Genomic DNA, 27,737 nt, shown 5'->3' with positions numbered 1-27,737 from the left:
TTCGAATTTTTGAAAATCGTACTCTTTCTGTTAAAAATGATCAATTCACTCATTATTAGTGAAAATATAAGAGCTGTATACATTTCTCTTTTTCACTTTAGACTATATTATTTGAGCCTTAACAAATTATATTTACCACCTGTTTATAGATGTTATTAATATTCCAACATTCATGGTATCATGATGTCATAACATTTATTCATTGTTGGTAGGTATCGTCTTCCTTCTAATCGTCACTTTACTTGCGCATACGCATGGTGCACCATCTGAAACCTCATCATGGAAAGAAACGCTAGAACAATTGCAAAAGGAAATAAGGGTAAAAAAAGATGAAACTATTCAGCGACTTCGCGACTGGGGCTCAATACTATTGCCCAATCTCGACAAACTAGCAGGGTCTGAAAAAAATCCCCAAAATTCTGTGGAAAAAGAAAGTGATAGAAACGAGGAAAGGAAACCTTCGAATCTATTAGATTTACTGCCAGGAAACAGGTGGAGTTCCTCTTATAACCGAAAAAGTCACGAAAAGAATTCTGAGAATACAAATTTGAAGGAGAAAGAATCCACGGATGAAAAGTTTAACCAACGAAACCCATACAAAAGAAGCTCTCAAGAAAATGGTCTTCACAACAACAGAAATCCTCTCAACTGGATTTTTAATAAGAAGCGTCCAAAACAAAATAACAATGAATCAGGCGAAAAGGATCAACCCAATAAGAAAGACGCGTCAGAATCTTCAACTTCAACAGATGAAATCAGCGCAGCAATTTCACACACTCGCAAGCAAACAAATCATAAACACAGAGAAAAAAATAAAAACCGCGCAAAAAACAATAACAGTTCACAGGATTCGAGTGAAAATGATTCATCCAATACAAAGGATTCTTCTGAATTATCAAGTTCAACTGATCAAATTAGATCTTCCCGTTCACATTCTGATAAAGAAAGAGACAGAAAACATCAGGGAAATAGCCAACATGATTCAAAAGAAACGGAGCATCAAAATCATCCATCCGCTATACAAGATACGAATGAGGAAGAATTCAAAGGATTCTTAACGAGAGTAAAAGAAAAAGTGAAAAATGCTACGTATATAATAGAAATGCTTAAATACAACAAGAACAACGAATGTAGACACCTTACACCAATAGAAATATACTTCAGAAGATTATACGAATATAACAAGGCTAAATACATTAAATGGAGCGAGAAACTGGGAATAAAAAAGTACATACTAAGCCATCTAAAAAATTTAAGCATAGACAAACTGTTGAACATCTGCAAAATACAGAAAGAAATCAACCACGAGCATCGGCTAATTCTAATTAAAAAATGTATTAATATCCACCTCTCCATTAACGATACCTTTGAAATTGTGACAGAAACACCGACACTTTCACCAAACGATCCAACGTCCTGGAAGTGTGAAGAAACAACAAAACCTCCACGGCCAGTAACACAGTCCACTTCCACAAGGCAAAATAATTGGAGCTCGAGCATAGAAGCGAGCAGCACAATAACAATAATACCAAATACTTCACGGCAAAAGCGAAGCACCCAAACAGAGGCAACGGAGAACAGCAGCACGACCTCCAGCTCGCCCAACACGGGAAGCTCAGATGAACCAACGTCCACTACAACGGAGGAACCATTGCATTCCAGTAATAGTACCGACACATCATCTGGGCAACCAACCGGGCCCTCTCAGCAGACAAACACAGAAGAACCTACTAGCCAATCACAGTCAACAGGTAGTACTGGAACCCCTCCATGTGAGAAACCTACGGAGAGCTCCAGCTTGAGTAGCAGTGAAAGCTCAACTGGACCTTCTTCCTCGACAACTGGCGAACCATCATCGACAGCACCATCCGGGCCCCCTCAGTCGCCAAGTACAGAAGGAGATACGAGCCCATCGCAGGCGACAGGCAGTACCGAAACACAGCCATCAGAGGAACCTACGGAGAGCTCTAGCTTGAGCAGCACTGGAAGCTCAGCTGGACCTTCTTCCTCGACAACTGGCGAACCATCACCGACAGAACCATCCGGGCCCCCTCAATCGACTAGTACTGAAGAACCTACTAGACAATCACAGTCGACAGGTAGTACTGGAACCCCTCCGTGTGAGGAACCTACGGAGAGCTCCAGCTTGAGTAGCAGTGAAAGCTCAACTGGGCCTTCTTCCTCGACAACTGGCGAACCATCATCGACAGAACCATCCGGGCCCCGTCAGTCGACAAGTACAGAAGGAGATACGAGCCCATCGCAGGCAACAGGCAGTACCGAAACACGGCCATCAGAGGAACCTACGGAGAGCTCCAGCTTGAGCAGCACTGGAAGTTCAGCTGGACCTTCTTCCTCGACAACTGGCGAACCATCATCGACAGAACCATCCGGGCCCCCACAGTCGACAAGTACAGACGGAGATACGAGCCCATCGCAGGCAACAGGCAGTACCGAAACACGGCCATCAGAGGAACCTACGGAGAGCTCCAGCTTGAGCAGCACTGGAAGTTCAGCTGGACCTTCTTCCTCGACAACTGGTGAACCATCATCGACAGAACCATCCGGGCCCCCTCAGTCGACTAGTACAGAAGAACCTACTAGCCAATCACAGTCAACAGGTAGTACTGGAACCCCTCCGTGTGAGGAACCTACGGAGAGCTCCAGCTTAAGTAGCAGTGAAAGCTCACCTGGACCTTCTTCCTCTACAACTGGCGAACCATCATCGACAGAACCATCCGGGCCCCGTCAGTCGACAAGTACAGAAGGAGATACGAGCCCATCGCAAGCAACAGGCAGTACCGAAACACGGCCATCAGAGGAACCTACGGAGAGCTCCAGCTTGAGCAGCACTGGAAGTTCAGCTGGACCTTCTTCCTCGACAACTGGCGAACCATCATCGACAGAACCATCCGGGCCCCCACAGTCGACAAGTACAGACGGAGATACGAGCCCATCGCAGGCAACAGGCAGTTCCGAAACACGGCCATCAGAGGAACCTACGGAGAGCTCCAGCTTGAGCAGCACTGGAAGTTCAGCTGGATCTTCTTCCTCGACAACTGGCGAACCATCATCGACAGAACCATCCGGGCCCCCTCAGTCGACTAGTACAGAAGTACCTACCAGCCAATCACAGTCAACAGGTAGTACTGGAACCCCTCCATGTGAGAAACCTACGGAGAGCTCCAGCTTGAGTAGCAGTGAAAGCTCAACTGGACTTTCTTCCTCGACAACTGGCGAACCATCATCGACAGCACCATCCGGGCCCCCTCAGTCGACAAGTACAGAAGGAGATACGAGCCCATCGCAGGCAACAGGCAGTACCGAAACACGGCCATCAGAGGAACCTACGGAGAGCTCCAGCTTGAGCAGCACTGGAAGTTCAGCTGGACCTTCTTCCTCGACAACTGGCGAACCATCATCGACAGAACCATCCGGGCCCCCACAGTCGACAAGTACAGACGGAGATACGAGCCCATCGCAGGCAACAGGCAGTTCCGAAACACGGCCATCAGAGGAACCTACGGAGAACTCCAGCTTGAGCAGCAGTGAAAGCTCAACTGGACTTTCTTCCTCGACAACTGGCGAACCATCATCGACAGAACCATCCGGGCCCCCTCAGTCGACTAGTACAGAAGTACCTACCAGCCAATCACAGTCAACAGGTAGTACTGGAACCCCTCCATGTGAGAAACCTACGGAGAGCTCCAGCTTGAGTAGCAGTGAAAGCTCAACTGGACTTTCTTCCTCGACAACTGGCGAACCATCATCGACAGCACCATCCGGGCCCCCTCAGTCTACAAGTACAGAAGGAGATACGAGCCCATCGCAGGCAACAGGCAGTACCGAAACACGGCCATCAGAGGAACCTACGGAGAGCTCCAGCTTGAGCAGCACTGGAAGTTCAGCTGGACCTTCTTCCTCGACAACTGGCGAACCATCATCGACAGAACCATCCGGGCCCCCACAGTCGACAAGTACAGACGGAGATACGAGCCCATCGCAGGCAACAGGCAGTTCCGAAACACGGCCATCAGAGGAACCTACGGAGAGCTCCAGCTTGAGCAGCACTGGAAGTTCAGCTGGACCTTCTTCCTCGACAACTGGCGAACCATCGTCGACAGAACCGTCCGGGCCCCCTCAGTCGACTAGTACAGAAGAACCTACTAACCAATCACAGTCAACAGGTAGTACTGGAACCCCTCCATGTGAGAAACCTACGGAGAGCTCCAGCTTGAGTAGTAGTGAAAGCTCAACTGGACTTTCTTCCTCGACAACTGGCGAACCATCACCGACAGCACCATCCGGGCCCCCTCAGTCGACAAGTACAGAAGGAGATACGAGCCCATCGCAGGCAACAGGCAGTACCGAAACACGGCCATCAGAGGAACCTACGGAGAGCTCCAGCTTGAGCAGCACTGGAAGTTCAGCTGGACCTTCTTCCTCGACAACTGGCGAACCATCATCGACAGAACCATCCGGGCCCCCTCAGTCGACAACTACAGAAGGAGATACGAGCCCATCGCAGGCAACAGGCAGTACCGAAACACGTCCACCGGAGGAACCTACGGAGAGCTCCAGCTTGAGCAGCACTGGAAGTTCAGCTGGACCTTCTTCCTCGACAACTGGCGAACCATCGTCGACAGAACCGTCCGGGCCCCCTCAGTCGACTAGTACAGAAGAACCTACTAACCAATCACAGTCAACAGGTAGTACTGGAACCCCTCCATGTGAGAAACCTACGGAGAGCTCCAGCTTGAGTAGTAGTGAAAGCTCAACTGGACTTTCTTCCTCGACAACTGGCGAACCATCACCGACAGCACCATCCGGGCCCCCTCAGTCGACAAGTACAGAAGGAGATACGAGCCCATCGCAGGCAACAGGCAGTACCGAAACACGGCCATCAGAGGAACCTACGGAGAGCTCCAGCTTGAGCAGCACTGGAAGTTCAGCTGGACCTTCTTCCTCGACAACTGGCGAACCATCATCGACAGAACCATCCGGGCCCCCTCAGTCGACAACTACAGAAGGAGATACGAGCCCATCGCAGGCAACAGGCAGTACCGAAACACGTCCACCGGAGGAACCTACGGAGAGCTCCAGCTTGAGTAGCAGTGAAAGCTCAACTGGACTTTCTTCCTCGACAACTGGCGAACCATCATCGACAGCACCATCCGGGCCCCCTCAGTCGACAAGTACAGAAGGAGATACGAGCCCATCGCAGGCAACAGGCAGTACCGAAACACGGCCATCAGAGGAACCTACGGAGAACTCCAGCTTGAGCAGCACTGGAAGTTCACCTGGACCTTCTTCCTCGACTTCTGGCGAACCATCATCGACAGAACCATGCGGACCCCGTCAGTCGACAAGTACAGAAGGAGATACGAGCCCATCGCATGCAACAGGCAGTACCGAAACACGGCCATCAGAGGAACCTACGGAGAGCTCCAGCTTGAGCAGCACTGGAAGTTCAGCTGGACCTTCTTCCTCGACAATTGGCGAACCATCATCGACAGAACGATCCGGGCCCCCTCAGTCGACTAGTACAGAAGAACCTACTAGCCAATCACAGTCAACAGGTAGTACTGGAACCCCTCCGTGTGAGGAACCTACGGAGAGCTCCAGCTTAAGTAGCAGTGAAAGCTCACCTGGACCTTCTTCCTCTACAACTGGCGAACCATCATCGGCAGAACCGTCGGGGTCTCCTGAGTCGACAAGTACACAAGAATCTACGAGCCAATCGCAGCCAACAGGCAGTACAGGAACACGCCCGTCAGAGGAACCTACGGAGAGCTCCAGCTTGAGCACCACTGGAAAATCAGCTGGACCCGATTCCTCGACAACTGGCGAACCATCATCGACAGAACCATCCGGGCCCCCTCAATCGACTAGTACTGAAGAACCTACTAGCCAATCACAGTCGACAGGTAGTACTGGAACCCCTCCATGTGAGGAACCTACGGAGAGCTCCAGCTTGAGTAGTAGTGAAAGCTCAACTGGGCCTTCTTCCTCAACAGCTGGCGAACCATCATCGACAGAACCATCCGGGCCCCCTCAGTCGACAAGTACAGACGGAGATACGAGCCCATCGCAAGCAACAGGCAGTACCGAAGCACGGCCATCAGAGGAACCTACGGAGAGCTCCAGCTTGAGCACCACTGGAAGTTCAGCTGGACCCGATTCCTCGACAACTGGCGAACCATCATCGACAGAACCATCCGGGCTCCCTCAGTCGACAAGTACAGAAGGACCTACGAGCCCATCGCAGGCAACAGGCAGTGCCGAAACACGGCCATCTGATGAACCTACGGAGAGCTCTAGCTTGAGCAGCACTGGAAGTTCAGCTGGAACTTCTTCCTCGACAACTGGTGGACCATCGGCGACAGAACCATCCGGACCCCCTCAGTCGACAAGTACAGAAGGACCTACGAGCCCATCGCAGGCAACAGGCAGTGCCGAAACACGGCCATCAGAGGAACCTACGGAGAGCTCTAGCTTGAGCAGCACTGGAAGTTCAGCTGGAACTTCTTCCTCGACAACTGGTGGACCATCATCGACCGAACCATCCGGACCCCCTCAGTCGACAAGTACAGAAGGACCTACGAGCCCATCGCAGGCAACAGGCAGTACCGAAACACGGCCATCAGAGGAACCTACGGAGAGACCCAACTCGAGCAGCTCTGGATGTTCAGCTCGATCTTCTTCGCCGACAACTGGCGGATCATCATCGACAGAACCGTCGAGGTCCCCTGAATCGACAAGTACACAAGAAAGCATGAGCACATCGCAGCCAACAAGCAGTACCGAAACACGGCCATCTGAGGAACCTACGGGGAGCTCCAGCTTGAGCACCAATGGAAGTTCGGCTGGAACTTCTTCCTCGACAACTGGTGGACCATCATCGACCGAACCATCCGGGCCCCCTCAGCCGACAAGTACAGAAGAACCTGCCAGCCCATCGCAGTCAGCAGGCAGTACCGAAACAGGCCCATCTGAGGAACCTACGGAGAGCTCTAGTTTGAGCAGCACTGGAAGATCTGCCGAACCTTCTTCCTCGACAACTAGCGGACCATCATCTGCAGAATCATCCGGTCCCCCTCAATGGACAAATACAGAAGAACCTGCGAGCCCATCGCAGTTAACAGGCAGGACGGAAACGCGCCCATCTGAGGAACCTACGGAGAGCTCCAGCTTGAGTAGCAGTGGAAGTTCTGCTGGACCTTCTTCCTCAACAACTGGCGGACCATCGTCGGCAGAACCATCGGGATCCTCTGAGTCGACAAGTACAGTAGTACCTACGATCCTCTCGCAGCCGACAGGCAGCACCGACACGCGGCCATCTGAGGAACCTACGGAGGGCTCTAGCTTGAGCAGCACTGGTAGTTCAGGTGGGCCTTCTTCGTCGACAACTGGCAGACCATCATCGACAGAACCATCCGGGCCCTCTGAGTCGACTGGTACAGAAGAACCTACTATCCAATCGCAGTCAACAGGTAGTACTGGAACCCCCCCTAGTGAGGAACCTACAGAGAGTTCCAACTTGAGCAGTAATATACCATCCTCGGTAACTGCTAGTGGTAGTGCTCTTTCTACAAGTGCCGAAGATTCTAGGAATGTTTCACGACCACGACGAGACACGTCATCGCGCGCTACTGATGGTTGTGCGGCAAGCACAATTCAAATCACGACTGAGATATCTGGCAGTACCGAGCGTCAACCGCAGACTACAGGCAGTAGCAATATTCCTTCATCGGTACCTGCCAGTGAAACGTCACAATCTGAAGGTATCGTAACATCTATTGGCACTTTGGAGCCGGCAAAGAATTCTTCACAATCTACTGAGTGGCTTGCCGGAAGCACTACCTTAAGTGATACGGAAACTGTATCCGATGTTTCAACGTTGGAATCCGAAAATATTGTTATCTCTGGTAACCTAGAAGTTGCTGTTGAGAGCAATATTGGCGGCAGCTCTGCTAATAAGAGCATAGTGGAATCTGGTATTTTTAATCTAACAATAGAGGACGTTGCAAAAGCTAATATAACTGGTTTTCATATTAACGGATCTTCTATTGTGATGGACGGAGAGTTGATTAGATCGAATGGTACAGGATCTCATGAAGTTCTTATTGTGGACCAAGTTCATATTTCTGGCAGCCTTGATATTGATGTTGAGGAACACAATGAGACCATTTTTTCTAATATCGGTAGTTTGACGAGTTTGGGTAAAAACAGAACCAGGGTACCTGGATCAGGATCACCTGTATTACAAATTAATGAAACCGGTGGGAATGTTGTTTCTTCCAATGATCTGTCGAGGGGATCTACAACACTCCCTATTACCCTATGAAGAATGTCGTTTCCGTTGTATAGAAAAATTAAATATCGACGAAGAATTGGCATTGCATCTCGTTATAGGTGAGAACACGAAATTTTTAAATCGATTCAAAGCGATCAGAAATTTGTTAATGTTATTGTAACAGTTTATTATTTGTTTTCGGATATTTATGGGCATTTTCCTCCCATTATCTGTCCCGTATATTTTGTTACAGGTGATTCGAGGAAGAAAATGACGAACTGAAATAGATATGAAGAAAATTCACTACATTCTGATAAAGTATTAGAACTAGTATTGAAACATTGTTTGCTGGTATATTAATATATACGGCAGCAAGAAGTTTGTTAACGAGTAAACCAAGTATGCTAACAAATTTTATATGTAGTTATAGATAATTGTGTTATTGTTCAATGTTGGGCAACTTTTTATTGTTACTGAGATTGTTATTAATAAGATATTATTTAGTATAGAATTATACACGTTTTGTTTTTAACATTTTTTTTAAACCAAATATGTTGAAATATATATATAATGTTCATATTATAACTCTGCGTTTTCTAATTCATACTTGTACATCCCTACAAAATCCAAACAGTTAGTAGTAATTATATTTTGTTCATAGTTTGTTTGTAAAATAAAATGTCCTGATGAAAGGACAAGTATGATTAATTATTAATAATTTGTTCATTAACGTTTTTTTTCAGAATATTTGTATTATTATACAAGCTATACGTAATACTTATTAGTTGATCAGATTAATTAAATATTATACAACTGGTATATGATCTTATAGAAAGATTAATTATGAGTATACTCTAAGTTATCCAAAACCTATATTGTTATTTTTTAACTTCAGTTTTAGTTTATAATATTCATAGGGTAAGTTACAAAGAAATTCATTACTTCTATTTTATTAATGTGTTGACAATTATGCAATACCATATATGGAATATTGGTGGAACAGATTTATTTCATGCAAACCTGTATACACACATAGATTATCATCTAAATGCGTGTATCCACTTGGAATAAATATCTGTATGTCAACAAATAATGAAGAAACATATTTTTAACTAAATTGCAGGTACTTCTTAAAGACGATGGACCAATATAATGTGTATAAAAGGAGACGCCTCTAATGTTTGTCACAAAGGAAGACGTAAAATATTTGCTGATGTGATACGTCTACAATACGTAATATAAATAACGCCACTTGACCGGCAACTAGTTCGATTTACGGGATATGACGTAATAAATGCCAAGATGAACTTGTAAAAAAAGCGTTCCACCTCCAATTTTTGTTTAAAAATTCAGAAATTTTTGAAATTTGACATTTTAAGCAACTTTCTTCCGCTACGGAGAGTTCCAGCTTGAGCAGCACTGAACCTTCAGCTGGACCTTCTTGCTCGACAACTGGTGGACCATCATCGGCAGAATCATCCGAGCCTCCTCAGTCGCTTAGTTTTCAAAATATTTGCAAAAAACCGTGAGTATTACTACATTGAATTTCATCCGTACGTGTACACCCGTCGCAGTGTGCGTCGGCAAGCAAACCTCAATTATTTACTGTTAAACTAAGCGAATCCAACATATAAATTAGAGGGAAAAAATTGCTTAAAATGTCAAGATTTGAACATGTTAAAAATCATCGAAATCGGAGGGGGAGCGCCTTTTCTACAAGGTCATCCCTTTACTCGAGTGAACGTTGATAAGCGACTGGTACGATCTTCTTCCCCTATCACGCCCTATCTAGGGTAACCTATCGTGCTCGATACTGTACTGTTTTTCGGCTTGACAATTCAATTGAAGGCGACGCGCTTGTCATCGAGACCCATTATTTCGAGGTGTTCTGCATCGTCTCGTTTCGATTGCCGGCCACGTAACTAACAAAGCATTCGTGTAACGGCTGCCTGGCTAACACTGACGTCACATTTGCTTCGCAGTCGTCCTGATACCATCGCGATGCATCGGTCAGTACAGTGTCCGTGACACGTCCTATATCGGTCAATGTTATCTCAACCTGTCCTCGATCGGGTCAGAGCGCGTATTACGACGCCCCCAGTGGAGCCAGCCAGTCGTGTCGGACAAACTGGAACGAAGAGACAAGCCTCTGGCGTCGTCGGTGTCCATTTTTACACGTCTAATAGCTGGACAATTGTTTGCATACCGTTCTCGGCAAGTTTCAAACAACGCTCGAGACGTCGAACCAACGATATGACGCTATCGCAATTATTTTACCGATAACTGACCTCAACGATATCTCCACCGATGGTGAACTCTTAATAGACTGACCGTCCACTGATTAGACAGACGTATTCAACTGACTGTTCAGACTCACAGTGGATCCTCCGATTAGCAAAAACGTCTGTTTAGGAAGGGATTTGAAGATGTGGTTCTTATTGTTGGTCCTGGCAGCGACCGGTGTTATGGGGCAAGCTGTAAATGTTCATGTGGAGAATGTAAGTATACAATGGAGCGTGTGCTTTTTAAAAATAATTAAAAAAATATCGAATGAGGTTGTCTATATACTGCCCTCCTTTTAGTTATAATGTCCCGTTTACCATTTTTTCACTTTTCAAGGTATTTTGAAATACTTCAAGCTCTATAACATTTTTGCTTTTTTAACAAATTTCAAGTGATCCCATCAAATTAATTTGTACATCTAATACTAGCTAAATTAATTAACGAAATAATGAAAGATAGAACACGTTTAAAAATTCGTCAAATTTGTCATTTCAGGACACACAACTGAAATTTGGTTTTGAAGTCGATAACGTGAACGATCAATTTTTGCTCGATGGAAAACCGTTTCGATACGTTTCCGGCAGTTTTCATTATTTCCGAACGCCGAGACAATATTGGAGAGATCGTTTAAGAAAAATAAGAGCAGCTGGGTTAAACGCTGTCTCTACGTGAGTTGAACAAATGAATTAAAATTCATTTACGTTCTTCGTCGGTAGTGGTTCCTGTTAATTCTTCATGAATTTCTTTTATAAATTACAATTATTTTGTATAATTTCTATCTACAGTTACGTAGAATGGAGTCTTCATCAACCGACTGAGGATAAATGGGAGTGGACAGGTGATGCAGATCTGCTGAAATTTTTGGATATTGCTCAGGAAGAGGATTTATTGGTCCTTTTAAGACCGGGTCCATACATTTGTGCGGAAAGAGACTTTGTAAGTATACTTTTTAGGAACGTATCAATTATTATTTATTGATTAATACGCTAATCAGGAGCGGGTGGCTATCTGAAGATCGAATAAATTCTCAGAAGGTCGGTAAGGATTTTACACATAATTAATTAAAATTAAAACTTGTATTCTACGAGAAGGCTCTTGTTACTAGTCTCCCAATAAAAATGTAAGTCCCAGCCTGCCCTGTTGCAAAATATATACTAAAACTCTAATTATTAAGAATAAGAATGATTAACTTTTAAATTCAAACTTACAATTGCCTTACAGTATTAATATAACAATAGTCATTGATAACCCTCACAACATTCAACGTGTCAAACACAAATTAATGCTTACAATTGGGTTGATAATGAAAATTAATAAAATTATTAAAATTATCATTTAGTAAATTCTATTACCATTAAATTGTTGTTCAAAAAATATTCACAAACAATTAACATTACATTTGATTTTATAAATTATAATAAGTTATTAATTATTTTTGTTTTTTTCTTCATTTTTGCTTGTATCCTTAGGGCGGCCTTCCTTACTGGTTAATACCACGTGTATCATCCGGAAAATTACGCGTAAATGATCCACGTAAGAAGTTCCTTAGTCTTCAATAATTATCGCACGTAATTATCAACATCTTTTACAATTTAAATCATTTTATTATCTTACAGAATACATGCATTATGCGGAAATATACTTAAATGAAGTGTTGGAACGTGTTAAGCCCTATCTCAGAGGAAACGGAGGTCCCATAATAATGGTTCAGGTATAGAAATAATTATTTATTTTAAATATAGCTTACTTAATGATCTCTAAGCTACTGAATAATATACTCGCGAGCATTAATTTGAATGAAAGTTTATCTTTTATTATTCTGACAATGATTCTAACTAAAAAAATACAATTATTACTTAGAATTCAGAGATTTTCAAAGTGATACAAAATTCAAAGGAGAGAAGCTTAGAACATTCATACTCGTTCTATCTTAAAATCAATGAGAGCAAATTGTCTATTTCATGAAACCATTCGTTGTTTATGTGTTTTCAGGTGGAAAACGAGTATGGAAGCTTTGCTTGCGACACACAATACATGAGTCGTCTACGAGATATAATGAAAGAGAAAATTGGGACAAAGGCTTTATTGTACACAACCAATGGTGCGAATGATGTTATGCTTAGTTGTGGATCTGTGTCAAACACTTATACCACCATTGACTTTGGAACTTCTACAAATGTGAAAAAAGCTTTCGAAACCATGCGCGTCTATCAATCTCAGGTAAACCTTAGCAGATAACGAAAAACATAACGACTTCGTGAGTACCACTAATCTCTGTATATCAATTTTTGATTATCAAATGAAAGAATTGGTTTTCGTAATAACGTTTTATTTTTTATCGCTAAAGATATATAGATAAGTTAACAATTGCATGTATTAACACATTGAGTGCTATACAAACGTCTTATCTATTTGCGATAAGATAAATCAAATAATTCCTAATAATATAGATAATGGTTTCTTATGGAAATTCAAATATCACCTATATATGGGTGACATGGCAGTCAACGTGTTAATACGATTTTTCAGTCTTCAGAGATTTTGAGTCGTATCCTATGTTAAAAATATAAAATTGTTTTCAAATTACTAAGCATACATTTGTTTCAGGGTCCATTGGTAAATTCTGAATTTTACCCAGGGTGGTTGACGCACTGGCAAGAACCATTTCAAAGGGTAAAGTCCGGGGCTGTTAAGAAGACTTTGAATGAAATGCTGGCTATGGGTGCATCAGTTAATATATATATGTTTTACGGTGGTACAAATTTCGGTTACACCTCTGGTTAGTAAAATTAGCATGATACAAAGAAACTCCTAACTGTTGTTAAAATATCAATAAATATTAATTAACATATTATGATTCCACAGGTGCTAATGGTGATCCAGACGCGTTCAGTCCACAAATAACTTCCTATGATTACGATGCTCCGTTGACAGAAGCAGGTGACCCAACGCCAAAGTATTTTGAAATTAGAAATGTCGTCTCTCAGGTATAATAATAAAAAATACAAAAACGGATAAATCAAAAGATGGAGCTTTGTAATAATAAATTAAATAATTTGATATTTGATATACATATTTCTTATCTGGAACTATTACATTAATTAAGGTGATAATAATTAATGGTTCATTTTATATATTTGACAAATAACATCTTGCTTCATTTTTGCAGTATTTACCTCTACCAAACACGTCCGTCCCAACAGTATCTCCAAAGGGAGATTACGGTCCAATTTTCCTTACGCCTGTCTTAAAACTATTCGAACCTATCGGTCGCCAGTTACTTGGGACTGTTCCTGTTGAAAGCTTAGTACCGTTGACGTTTGAAACACTTGGACTGTCTCATTGGCTAGTACTCTACGAAACCGATTTAGTGACTAATCCTTCGGATCCAGAGGATCTACATGCCATGGTCCGCGACAGAGCACTAGTCTACGTGGATGATCATCTAGTAGGAACCTTAAGTCGTACCAATGAAGTGTACGACATCTTAAGTTTAGAAGAGCCTTATGGACAGAAGTTGAAGCTATTAGTTGAAAATCAAGGACGATTAAGCTATGGCAGTGGACTTTATGATTACAAGGTGAGTTGATCACAATTGAAGATTTGAAATGGTGGACGACGTACAGTTCTTCACGAAAGTCTGATCTATCTTTTATTTTACAGGGAATTTCGAACGTAACTCTTAACGGTGTTCCCCTCGGACCATGGAGAATGACTGGATATCGATTAGACGACATTAGTCCACTTAATGACCTCAAAGAAATCACAATCAAAAGTGGAACTCTTATAAATGGTCCAGTGATACTTCGAGGAAACTTCTCTGTTTCTGGTCAACCGATGGACACGTTTTTGAACACCGTCGGTTGGGGCAAAGGGGTAGCTTTCGTGAATGGACACAACTTAGGCCGATACTGGCCACTACCCGGACCCCAAGTAACTTTGTACGTTCCTGCACCTTTCTTAAAAACAGGTGAAAATGAATTGATAGTAGTAGAGCTTGAATACGTACCCTCCAACAGAAAAATGAAATTACAAATTCAACCGATTCTTCATAACAAATTTTAATATGCGAGCAATTGTTACTATTATATAAAAAAAATCTTGATATTTTCTATTTTTGTGTTTTCTTTATTAATGTATTTTGTGAGGAAAATAAACTTTGTACTATTCTATTCTAAAATATCGCTTAATATATTTCCTTTATTGCCACCACAGTTATGATTTAAGTAAAATATTTATACATTTTTCAATTGAAATTGAAATTGAAATATCGCAATTTAATTTTAAGCAATTTTACTACGTTCGTTTTTTACAAAGATAAGATTTATTCGCATTTATTGGTACTCGTTATCTCTTGTTAATTAATTCATTTTATAACTGACTGATAAAAATATATAAATCAACAAAGCAATCATGTTGTTTACTTTGGATAATGTATAGGTACCCAAGAAGACCACGAATAAATGGTTGGAAATTGTAAGTGATTTTTACTTGTATCCTCAAATTTAATCGTACTCATTGTTGGCACTTTACTTTCCATACTTGAGTAATTACTAACACTTGCAATTGACATATCAAGATCATGAGATCGTTCATGTGAGCGTAAATTACTGATTAAGGAAAACTGTTTTTTACATATGTTACAGCGATATGGACGATTTCCTGAAATAATAATTTCGTGTTACTATGCAATATTTTTTAACCCTTTGCGACCATGTTCTTTAATTTTTTATACATCGTAATATCATTCTGAACATTTATTAATGTAAATTAACGTTCCGCAGGAATACAAAGCTTTTTAAGTTTTTCAACTTAAAATACCTAATTAAAATCCTTTGTCACAAACTGTTATAATTACTATTGTTAAGTTCAACCCAAAATAATTTTAATCAGTAAGGTGTCCATGGCTTAAGGCAAATTCGATCGTAAAGGGTTAACAAAAACTTCAAAACATTAATTACAATATCTATAAAATTTATTACTTTATTCAGTTTATATTTCTAGGAATATTGCAACATTCATTAAAATATCTAAGTTCACGAAGAATAAATTCATCTCTCATGTATAGAAATATTTTGTCAATTCAATATTTATGAAAGATTAAAACGTTGTCAGTGATTATGTTATCAATTAATAGTAATTACCAGTATGTAATTGCATATGATGATGTAGAGCCCCAGGCTTACAGAATCCTCGATTGCAGATCAGACATCGCATCGGCCAATTACCGCTATGGGAATACCCATGGGCCCTTAAGTCGCCAGGGGTTGGAAAAGAACGACCACATTCATTGCATTTATGAGGCTTTTCCTACGAACATTTTACCATTATTAATACAGCGATGCTATACTATTTTAAATGAAATATTTCTGAAACCAAAATTTAATATGTACATGAATTTAATTCTCTTTAGAAGCGACTATAATAAATCATTATGAATTTTTTAACGCAGGAATTTTAATTATGGAATAATTATAATGATTGAATAATATAAAAACCTTGTAATGAGTCATTCTATGGTAATACAAATTCGATGATGCAGTAAAACGTTTTCCACAAATGGGACATTCGTGTGGACGTTCTCCAGTGTGAATTCTGACGTGTGTATTCAAAGAACTGCTTGTACTGAACATTTTTCCGCATACTGTGCAACCATGTGGTTTTTCACCTAATTAAAATCATTTTATCCTTTATCTGTCAATTTTCTCATTAATTTATTAACTGCTATGAAAATTCCCCATGATCAGCGTTTCAAGTTTCATGTAATGGAATAATTGAAAAATGAAAGAACAAAATTTAACAACAATACTGTTGCACTGATAAGGTAAAATGGCTCATTGAAAAATTAATATTAAATAATAAATTATAAATTTTCTTACTGTATACTACAAATTAAAAACAGAAAATAATCACTTGAAGTATAAATTTGCATAAACTGACCTGTATGAGTCCGTAGATGTCTTTTGAGTAAAGAAGGTCTATCAAAACTTTTTCCACACGTTTGACATGGCAAACATCTTTGAAACTTAGAAGAATTTGCCAACTTTAATTTTTGTTCAGACCCGCGGCAGCTCAAATCTAGGGGTGCATCTTGCACTACGCCACATACTGCATATTTAGTATCAAATAATACAAGTGAAACCTGTTTTGCTTATAAACATTCAGTCTAAAAAACTACCAAAGGAACGAAAACATTATAAACTGAAATTCATATTAATTTTCAATGTACACTTCTTCGAATCAGAAACCATAATAAAAGTAACCCTTTGCGCCTCGACTATTTTAAACAGTAATAAATTGATTATTTTGACATTAAAAAAAAAAATAATGAAACTATGGGTTTATTATTATACTTTGATTCGAAATTTAAAAATGTAGATTTATATTGTGGATACTTCCAAACAACCATAACTGATATAAGCTTCTGAGGATTTTCGAAACATATTTGGTCCATATTTAAAGAAACTTCTTAAAGTACAAAGATTTAGAAACAAAACTTAAATTGATATTCGGCGCTTACCGGACATCACAAATTTGTAACGTGTTCAAAAAGACCAATATTTGACTAAAAGTACACAAGAAACACCAGTAATAAAATTTCCCGCACTTTGTCGATGGAACCAGACATGAAGAAGGATAAGCCTGAATTAGATACTCACCACCCCAAACAAGTTATAAAAGCGATTACAGGTGAGATAGGGGGTTGAAATCATGAAGGCGCATGTCGGGGGGCGGCGTTTTTATCGGAGGGCGGAGTTTGATACACCTTTTGATAATACACATTACAACAGATAAACACATTACTTAACTTACCTTCTTTATTTATAGCTAAAAATTCGAAATAGTATTTTATATTACAAAGGTCCCCTTCTAAAATATTTTCTGAAATAAACAATAACTGAAAAGTTTCAGAGTATATAAAAGAAATTTTGCTCCATATGATTAATTATGTTCTACTGCCCCATATTGTACGTTCTATTACTTCATCGTGCCAACTGGTACCAAGGATATTAAAATAGTACCATATTCCCTCGTAAAGTAAAAGTCATGCAAATAAATCATATCTCCTGTAACATTTTTCTAAATAACTCGAAGGCGTATTCGAGACAAATTGAATTAAAAATTTGAAACATTCGCAATGTGTAAATAAAGTATTATGTACTCATGCAGAATCATTCAAACTTTAATTATTAACAATTAAATTCAAACTTAACTTAAAATTGTAAATTTGTGAAATTGAAATTGTTTTTTTAATTTCTACTGCTCTTAAAAGCGAAATTTTGTTTACTATTATGGAGTATTATGACCATAAAACGTATCGTTTATACTAGGATGACGTTTAATTGCTTCTGCTGAAACGATACGTTTTCGTCGATCAACAGTAACGCTTTGTCATGATATTGACGATTTTTCACGGTATTCAACCGGAGGTGAGATAATTTGTCGTATGGCATCGGGACGTCGGACGTCCCACAGCGTCGTCCCCTCGTTTGTCACCTGAGAGGATATTAACGCTATTCAACTCTCCTCAGAATCATTACAAATCGCTCCTTCATCGACCACGTGCAACAATACCTCGATTTACCTTCTGTATGCTGCAACATTATCGTGAAAGATCGATTTCGAAGGTAATTCAAACGTGAACATTCCACAATTTTATATTTACAAAAAAAATTTAGTTCAATTTAATGCATTTTCATATTTTATTGAAGCGAGGAAAACATACATCATCCCTTTTTAGCAGTTATACGTATAAACAATAGAAATATTTTATTTTTATAACAATCATAGAAATTATATTGTTTATTAAATAGAATCGTAAATGAACTTTCAGAACTGATCTGGAATTATTCAGTCTTGTTTTTAACATAAACCTAAAATGAAAAGTATTTTCTGAATCATGTAGTTGAATATTCTTACTGTAAATATAAACAAAATAAAGGTGACAAATATTTGTAAAAAAAAAATAATAGTTTTCATTAAACAATAATTCGATTCTTGTTGTTATATGTATATACTTAATATTACATAAATATTTTCTACCATTTATTTACTCGTATGAAAAATTTAGTTGATTATCAATTATAAAATATTAAAGCAACATATCACAGTTTTATATTGCATTGGATACTTCTATTTTATCATCCTTCGTTTCGTCGATAGATTTCGTATCTTGCTCTTGAGTTTCGGTACATTTCTCATCTTCGTCGTTCCTATCAATTTCTGCAGAATTTTCATTTTCTATAACATCCGGTGAAGCATTTGAATTCTCGACTTCTGCATTACATGCAGCAGACTGAGCTGCCTGTGCTTGTGCCGAAGTATCGTATTTTAAAATTTCACGTAGTGCCATTGTCGCGTATGTAGATGATTTTAAGGACATTTCAATAATTAAAGCTTTGTATTGTCCCTCTGAAAAAATAAAAATTATACATGCAGTACATTTTATTAATATCATATTTAAATTTTAAATAAATTAAACATCAGTTATAGTTTCTACCTGGCTCATCTTTTGGAGCCGTTGACTTTCTCATTTCATCAATATCACACATGATAAGATCACTATGTTTTTCTTTATAATGCATAATTTTCCAAGATAAATTTGATGGAATCTGTAATATTTTTCTATAAGTGCCTCCTAAACTATATTTTCTGAAATGAAGTGAAGATAAAATATAGACAATGCTTTTATTAAAATAACAAGTGTACTAAATTACTCTTTAATGAGCTTACTTATTCTTTTGCCTAAGATCTGTTGTGAGTCCATCTTTTGCTAAAAACTCATCAAACCAAGATTTGGCATAAGATGGATATGTAACTTTCCAACCAACTTGGGGCATCAGTACATCCGCCAATGTGTAGTTAAATAAATCTTCTTCTTTCAGAATTTTTACTGCGGGAAGATTATATAAATCTTCAGTTTCATTTTTCTCACTGGTAGTTTTACTTTTCTCTGAACCTTCGTCTATTTTAAGACAAGATTCTGTAGCACTGGTTATTTCTTTAATTGAAGGAGATAATGGCTCTGTAGATTCTTCGATTATTCCATCCTCTTTTGGTGCATCTGTACATGATTCATCTCCTGATTTATTGGTATTTTCATTAGGTTCTGCAATATCTTCAGTGACGCGTTCATTTTCGTTATCGTATACAAAATCCTCGTCATTGTCGCTTTGTTTTGTATTATTTTCATATACTAAATCTCCGACTATAGGTTTTGTTCCAAATTCTTTTATTCTTCTTGACACCATGTGATTCCATACGAAACTTTGATACGCGTGAATATACATTAACCGAGCATTTCTTGGTATTAAATCTAAAGCTCCTTGAGGATTACTATCTCCGCATGTGTAAATACCCTTTAAAAGAGCAGCTTCTATTTTATCGTATCTCTTAATCTTTTTATATGCGGCATATGCGTCTTTAGTTGTTTCATATATTTTTCTTGCATCTACTAAATCTCTATCTTGTTCCCCTTCTCTGGGCTTTAAAATTAATTCAATTGCTTCATTCCATTTACCTGATTTTAACAAATATAACACAGATAAACAATAATTTATTGACTAAGTTTTATATAAAATTGTAAAAAACTTAAATAAAATCCTTAGAATTTCAAGTTCAAAATAAAAACAATTACCCTGAAGTAAAGTTTTGCCGATTTCGTAAGTTGGAATGGCAACTACAGTGCCAAATCTTTGTAAACCATAATAATTTATAAACCCATGGTCTCTTAAGGAAATCATTGTTATCTCAATTTGCTCATCAGTCCCATTTATATTTCTCAAAGCAATTCTAAAATGATTACCACAAAGCATGCCTAATTTCAAAGGTTCTTTTGTAAACTTAAAGTTTCCTACAAATGCTCCACGTACATTTCTCGCTGCTCGTAATATATCTGATGGCTCTACTTTTCTCAAACTAACCCATTGAGTAGTCCAAGCTCTACGATCTTTTGTACCAGCATAGTTAAAGTTATTTGGTCTCATACGTAGATTCATAGCCAATTGATTCAAAGCATCCATAGTATCCATATTTACTTTGTGTAACAAAAAATAGCAATATTCACCAGGACGGTTTCTCCAATCTTTCCGATTATCTCTCTGAAAAGTATGACCTAACAGAACAACATAATATTAATATACTAAAATAAATATTATTATCAATACAAATATTTAACATACAATTGCTATTATCTTTTTTACTTGGCATAATCATCATAATTTTCCTATTATCTTTATCTATGGTTTGACTAACAACATCTGTCATCTTTTTAGCAATTGTATGAATTGCTCTACGCTGATTCTTATCCATATCCGTTACATCAATTTCTATGGATGATGATCCTGGATCTTTTAAAGTCTGTAACTGATCCCATACTATATCGGATACAGATATTTTTAAGTCTTCTAGATTTTCATTTTCTTCCTCATATACTGGAATGTCTTGATTTGTTAACTTAGCTATCTGTCCATCGAGAGCAATTTCATTCACATGAAAATCTGTATATCTTTCTTTAATTACACCAGAAAATCCTTCATTGCCTATAAATTCTGTGATGCCTACATCACATTCTCTTAATCGATTCCCAACTTTCATCTTCTTTCTTTTACTATCCTGTTGAACATTTGACCAATTACGCTTAAATGGTTTTCGACCAAAATTATCATTTCGATATCCTGTTAGAATAAAATCAAAATTTATTAAAAATTTGTAATGCTATAAATATATAATTTTAAACAGTCAATGCTAAAATTTTACCACTGTGGTATGAACCACGATTTCGTCTGTAATCATTATTTGCTCGCCAATTTCTTTTAAAATCTTTTTGGCATTTCTCACGTATACCTTCTGGTTCAGATCCACGTACAAATTCAGTATCTTTGGAATTGTTTTCCGAATCGATATCTTTACTTGCCATTGCAAATATTGTTTATTGAATAATTCAATAAGAAATTAAATCAATCTTTATTTTGTTGCATACAATTCTTTGCTTTTTGTAATTTCTAAAGCAGTCGGTTCAATCCTACTACAATTCTACTGCATCCACTTTGGTATACATATTTACAGAATCATAACCACGAAGAAAATATAAAATAGATCGATCATATTATGGGAGTTCGCGTCTTACGATCTGTAATACCGACGTAGTCTAAACTGTCCACGACGATACAACTATGCTGATAAAAATGACAAATAGTTCGCGGGGCATGAGAGGGGCCAAGGCCCCTAAAAGGCGCCATCACTTTGGTATAATTGGAATGCAAAACGCATCCCAATTTACCCTAAAGAGGTTAAATTAAATTAAATTAGACCCCCTGTGGCTCGGGGGGCTTAGAATACGGCCACGGTATCCCCTGCCTGTCGTAAGAGGCGATTAAAAGGGGTTACACAGAACATACACACATGTACACATGCACGCACACACACACGTACACACACAACAAATTTGGTTCCTTTTTTCGCCACCAGAGGGCGCCGATGCGACACCGAAATATTAGTTCACATTTTTGACGCTAGGGGGCGCTGTTTTTCGAAATTTGCGAGACCCACCAGAGTCATCGCCGCCGCGTTGGAGATCGTGCGGTATCCCCTCATGACCCTAATGGCCATCCTCCTTTCCACTCGACGCAGCACGATCCCCGTATAAAGGCGGTGAACCTTATCACTCGACCCCCCGATATTGTTTGCTACCCCGTCTAATCGGGGGGCCAGACGGTCGAAATGCCTCTCAAAGTGCCAGTGGCTGTCCAGATGGAGACCACTTGAACCCTTCACCCACCTGGACCCTGGTGTCACCTACCCGGATCCAAGACTGGGGCGTTGATGCAACCCCACGCCGAGGCGAGTAAAACCACATCACCTCGGTCTTGTGAGGTTCTATCTGCAACCCCAGTCTCCGGACCGCAGCTGCGACGGCAGCCACACCAATCTCCACAAGACGACTGGTCCTGCTCCAGTCCCAGTCGGTGGCAAACACGTACGTGTCATCGGCAAAGCACGTGATGCTTACACCGTCCGGGACCACGACCCGCAAAACTGAATTGTACCCCACATTCCACCATGGGGGCCCCAAATGGGACCCCTGGGGTACACCCTCATCGACGTCCCTCCAATAGATTCGTCCGTCCCAGCACTGGGGGCACTTCGTGATCTTCCAGTGCCTCCAGTATCGTCCCGTGGGGCAGGGTATTAAAGGCGTTCACTATATCTAGCGAAACGCCGATCGCCACCCCGCCCCGGGACGTGGCCGAGTCGCATTGAGAGCGCAGCGAATCGATCGCATCAATGATGCTGCGCCCTCGTCTAAAGCCGTACTGCGACTCAGCCAGATCAGGGCCTACCCGGGATAGGTGCTCGGCGAGGCGGTCAGAAATCACGCTTTCTCAAAGCTTCCCGACTTCGTCGAGCAAAACTATGGGCCGGTACGCGGAGGGACTCTCCGCGGGCCGTCCTTCCTTTCTAAGCAGGACCAGTCGTCTAACCTTCCACTCGTCGAGGAATACCCCCTCCTTGAGACAGGCGCTGAAGAGGCGCCTCAATCGCGGTCCAAGGACGTGCAGGGCCAATACCCAGGTTTGGCCGGGGACGCCGTCCATTCGACTTGCACAGGCGGGGGCCAGGGGTGGCCATCGTCGTCACGAGGGAACAACGTGTCCACCACCTGACCCAAGAACTGGGGGTCGAGGCTCTCCGTCACGGGGGGCGCCCAGGGCCTTAGTTCGCCCATCGCCTACATATAAGGGCGCCCCCACGGATCGTCGTCGAGAGAGCCGAGGAGCTCTTGCCACGCTCGGGATTTGGCCTCTCTGATGGCCAACTGCAGGGCTACCGCTAACACTCTGTAGCACCCGTACAGCTCATCCTCCCCTGCTGTTTATTATAACACAAAATCTGTTTATTATAAAAAATTACTAAAAAGTTTCGGCTCACATTATGATTGAAATAAAATTGCTAATTACAAAAGAACTAATTTGTCACAAACGTTAAAAATGGACTCACAATCAATCACAAACGATTTACAAACGAAATACACTAAGAAAAGTTAAAAATAATCATATTTTATTATTCCTTCCGTATCCTTAGTCGGTAAGATGTTGTGTCGTTTCCAAAGTTTCCGTATAGATGGCGCTGGGATCGAATTTTAAAATTATCTGTGGCGGCCTTCTTAAAACACAATTTTGTCCGACAATTATTTTAGCAACTTAAAGAAAAATATTTAATTATTTTAGCAACTTAAAGAAAAATATTTTGAAAAACTATTGAAAAAAGTATTTTATTTATTTCGTGTCCTTCGTTACATTATATTTTCCACATGGCAGTTGTATTGCAGTGACATTCAATAATTTTAATTTTTTGTCTGTGATTCCTTTGTTACGTACGAGTTTATAATTTTCCATTAGATATTTTGCATCCACGAATGGAAGATTACTATTAATTTGGAAGTTATGAGCGAAATTTGAAATTTAATTTTATATTATATTGCTAATCATATCATTATTTATAATAGAAGTAGTACATATGGAAGAAATGAATATACATACATGAATTTTTACATAACAGAACTAATTTTTAATTGTAATTGCAGTGATTGCCTATATTTGACAGAATTTATTTATAAACATTAAAATTTCAATGTATATCCAAATATTCAGCTAATTATTGAAAATTAGCAATTAAACTAAAATATATTACAAAATTATTTCAATAATCACCACACATTAATCCATTGCGAGTTGTCGCAAAAATTTTTATGATAATATGTGATTTATGTGAAGAATTTAAACAGAAATTCTTTTGAATTAGAACTTCCTTGGATTAATTAAAATAAAAATTAAATAAAACACTCTTTATTATAACATTTTTTAATCTAAGAAAAGTGTTATTACTCATTATTTAGTAAAGAAAATAGTGTATTATTTTTAAATCAGTATTTTTAAAAAATTTAATTTCAGTTATATTTCATAAATGTTACAATACCTTAATACGAGATTTGATATTCTAATGTACATGAATATTATGGCATTCATAGCAATTATTTAATGTTGCCTAAGTAATATATATCAATGCATCTTATTGTATTTTAAACACTAAACATTGTAATAGCACTTATATAGTATACATATTATTTAATTCATGAATCTACACAATAGTATTTGTGATTAAGTGTTTTGTAATAATAATAATACATGTGTTCAAGCTTTGTAAAAATTTTTATGAAATTCAATTAAATACTGTAAAGCATATTGATCATAGGTTTATGACAACTGTATGTAATTTTATAGCGTTTAATTTATAACAAACTAAATCAACTGAAACAAAGTCTTTTATAATTACACATCAATCTATAAAAATAAAACAGTAAAAATGATTTTTATGATTATACAATTTTGTCAGTTAGGGGCTATTATACTTTCCTACTCTGTTTGATTCCATATTTGAAATCATATCTCATAAATTGCACAAGCAAATCTTACATTAAAATAGTATTACTTTTAATCACAAGAGTTTCTGCGACAAACTCTGGATTAATAATGAATGGTGATAAATAATTGAAAATAACCTAGAAAATTTCTAAGCACAATGTGTTTAGAACATAGTGTAAAATCATATTAAGATAAACTACTTACATTTATTATTGATTAATAGAAAAACATAGTACGAATGATGATAACTGAAATGTTGCGAGGTTATGATATAAACAGAAATTTTGTTATTAACAAATTACGATGACAGAAGAGATGAGTTTGTTTCATTTTAGTGGACTATTACTATTAAATGTTTCAGCTGCCTCTAGTTTCTGTTGATGCTGCTTCCTCACCTCTCTGCATTTTTAACCATTCAACAAATTCGTCAAGCATTACTGGCCCTAGAACGATAGCGTGTATGATGAATTTAAGTACATAATGTAAAAGATATTTATAGGAAGTTACCATCAAACTACATACATGCTCCATCTAAGTCATAATTAGATAAGTCATGATTAATTGTACGAGAAAACTCTAAAATGTTGCACCACTGATCTTTATTAATAACTTTGTACTTGGACTGATCTAGGAACTGAGCAAATTGTGTAAACAGTGGCCAATGTTTTCCTAAAAGCAACTGTAACATAACTCTTGCAGTTTCCATATCCATACTTCTTTGATCTTTGTCCTGAAACATAAACAGTATTAACAGTATATTAATAATATTAAATATTAACATATATGCACATCAAAATTAGTATATATAAAATAATGTTTACTCTAGCAAAATCATAAGCATATCTGTAAATTCCTTTAAACGTATGTGGATCATTTAATTGATTCCTTAGGTACTCAAGTTTTTGTTGTATTTTACTAATAGAATCACACTGTAATTCCGAGAGGCCTTTTAACCATTCACTTAGAGTGAAGAAACCCATTTGTCTGGCATTCATTTTATATGCAAGAACAAGCATAACTACATTTTCAGGTTCTACACCTATATCTTCACAAAATTTTTCCATTCCTTCTGGACCAAGTGTGTCAGAATCATCAGGTGTTGTATATTCTCTAAACCATGTAATACAACGTTTTTGGGAAAAAGATGAGACACTTGAGACATCTTCTGTTTTTGTATAACGTCTTGCACTGAAAAACAAAGATATATTTACTGTTATTATTAATATAAAACAACACTATTATATAAATTTTAATATTATTACTGTTCAGTGGAATGAAAATACATAAGAAACAACAATAAAGGAAATCATGTTATTTGATACAATAGAATACTTGAATACATAGATGTATACACTATGAAATTTGATTATGACTGACTGATGTTATTAATTTAATATACCTAGATGTATGTCTTAAACGTTTTGATGGATGCCTTGGTATACCCTCCTCATGAGCACTCGGTGACATTTCAATAGATGTATGATGATTTGTGCTAGAGGGCGCTCTACGCTTGCTGCGTGGCATCCCTCTTTTAACTATAAAGATAATTTAATCTTTATGTAAACAAGTATAAATTATAATACATTATTATTATAATATATTAATATTTTAATATCTTTTAAATAATAAAACTTAAAAATGACTTATAAATGTGTTATTACAAAATAAACATTTTGTTAACAAAATTTTTAATCATATACAAAGATAATTGCAATAATTATGCTTTATTTATATTCCCTTAGTTAAAATAGTTTAAATTTAAATTCTTTCAGTCAAAATACTTCTACCTGCGTTATAATAAAAAAGAAAATGTATACATTAATAAAACATAATAACTAGTTTAAGAAAATATATGTAATTAATCTGTATAGGAATATTATATGTAATGAAAAATTAAATACTCACCACGCAGCAAAGACGTGAATAATATCAAAAATTAAGAAGATTCAGAGGATCCGTAATATAACTGATTTACACTAGCTAAACTGACATCTCCTTCCCGTTTTAGAGTATTGAGTTTCAGGTTAGGTCTGACAAATAATTGGAGTGCTACGTAATTTTCAACTTTTCTTACTTTAGTTTTGACCACTTTACACATGTGATATTACAAATAAATACCTAAGAATTATTAATATGTTCTGTAAAAAGAACAATTATATTAAAAATGTAAAAATAGGATTAAGTTGTTATATTATAGAGCTTATTTATGGAAATTATTTTTTACTACGACATGAGTCACATTTCAATATTAGATGCTCAGAAAATTGTGTATTGATGATTACTATATAATTAGTCCAAAATACATAAATGTACGATGAATTGAAGAGACCCTCCCTACCTTGTTCAACAAACCACTAGAGCAATTGTACCAGAAATGTATTTCTCACAGTCAAAAGTCAACATCAATATAAAATTTGCTTTCTAGTTCAGTCTATAAAAATAATATTAAACATAGTGTCAGCGTCATCAAATATTTCGCTAATTTATTAATCTGGATATTTTGTACTACCTAAACGATGCACGGTTAAATAAAATTTTTTCGCAGCTCTGCTTTATTTCATTTTATTGCCGTTTCGAGATAGCATGCCTATTTTGCACGGATGCCAATTGTAGAATTTATTTTTCACTAGTCTGAATAATTGTCACTAATTGTTAAACAAAAAGTGAATATCATTGTTTTGTTTATACAGATGCTATCTGTAGTGCAATGTATAAAACTCAACACAGAAATGAAT

At 38.4% G+C, this 27,737-nt stretch overlaps 5 protein-coding genes across 6 annotated transcripts; 2 read left to right on the top strand and 3 right to left on the bottom strand.

The window, feature by feature from the left end:
* Window positions 1–211: 211 nt before the first annotated feature.
* LOC114872046 (serine-rich adhesin for platelets-like) lies at window positions 212–8,795 on the top strand (the record flags this gene model as incomplete). The annotated part of the gene is made up of 2 exons (XM_029178794.2): window positions 212–8,415; window positions 8,550–8,795. A coding segment is annotated over one exon (8,136 nt), but the record flags the coding sequence as incomplete, so codon positions are not given.
* A 1,505-nt stretch (window positions 8,796–10,300) lies between these two features.
* Window positions 10,301–14,759, top strand: LOC114872045 (beta-galactosidase-like). The gene is made up of 10 exons (XM_029178793.2): window positions 10,301–10,794; window positions 11,075–11,247; window positions 11,365–11,515; window positions 12,049–12,112; window positions 12,196–12,290; window positions 12,572–12,799; window positions 13,187–13,358; window positions 13,445–13,566; window positions 13,749–14,159; window positions 14,243–14,759. The coding sequence occupies exons 1-10, from the start codon at window positions 10,723–10,725 to the stop codon at window positions 14,642–14,644; spliced, it is 1,890 nt and encodes a 629-aa protein (XP_029034626.1). The 5' UTR covers window positions 10,301–10,722; the 3' UTR covers window positions 14,645–14,759.
* A 240-nt stretch (window positions 14,760–14,999) lies between these two features.
* On the bottom strand, window positions 15,000–18,183 carry LOC114872047 (zinc finger protein 239-like). The gene is made up of 6 exons (XM_046289268.1): window positions 18,165–18,183; window positions 17,393–17,461; window positions 16,520–16,687; window positions 16,078–16,247; window positions 15,724–15,889; window positions 15,000–15,241 (listed from the first exon to the last, which is right to left on the bottom strand). Exons 1-6 carry the CDS (start codon window positions 18,181–18,183, stop codon window positions 15,000–15,002), a joined length of 834 nt encoding a protein of 277 aa, XP_046145224.1.
* Window positions 18,184–18,258: 75 nt separating this feature from the next.
* Window positions 18,259–21,750, bottom strand: LOC114872044 (pseudouridylate synthase 7 homolog). Its single transcript, XM_029178792.2, has 6 exons — window positions 21,338–21,750; window positions 20,761–21,255; window positions 20,217–20,693; window positions 19,313–20,099; window positions 19,080–19,231; window positions 18,259–18,991 (listed from the first exon to the last, which is right to left on the bottom strand). Exons 1-6 carry the CDS (start codon window positions 21,495–21,497, stop codon window positions 18,693–18,695), a joined length of 2,370 nt encoding a protein of 789 aa, XP_029034625.2. The 5' UTR covers window positions 21,498–21,750; the 3' UTR covers window positions 18,259–18,692.
* Window positions 21,751–23,836: 2,086 nt separating this feature from the next.
* Window positions 23,837–27,665, bottom strand: LOC114872041 (DCN1-like protein 5). Of its 2 annotated transcripts, XM_029178783.2 has the most exons (7): window positions 27,512–27,665; window positions 27,341–27,433; window positions 26,908–27,140; window positions 26,402–26,537; window positions 25,824–26,190; window positions 25,525–25,732; window positions 23,837–25,445 (listed from the first exon to the last, which is right to left on the bottom strand). In XM_029178783.2, exons 4-7 carry the CDS (start codon window positions 26,524–26,526, stop codon window positions 25,360–25,362), a joined length of 786 nt encoding a protein of 261 aa, XP_029034616.1. In that variant the 5' UTR covers window positions 26,527–26,537; window positions 26,908–27,140; window positions 27,341–27,433; window positions 27,512–27,665; the 3' UTR covers window positions 23,837–25,359. The 2 variants fall into 2 exon arrangements, with proteins under 2 accessions (XP_029034616.1, XP_029034615.1); XM_029178782.2 differs by having other exon boundaries at window positions 27,341–27,665.
* Window positions 27,666–27,737: the final 72 nt, after the last annotated feature.

This window comes from Osmia bicornis, chromosome 2 (assembly GCF_907164935.1).
Source record: "Osmia bicornis bicornis chromosome 2, iOsmBic2.1, whole genome shotgun sequence".
NCBI lineage: Eukaryota > Metazoa > Arthropoda > Insecta > Hymenoptera > Megachilidae > Osmia > Osmia bicornis.
This window is presented reverse-complemented; position numbering and strand designations above follow the sequence as displayed.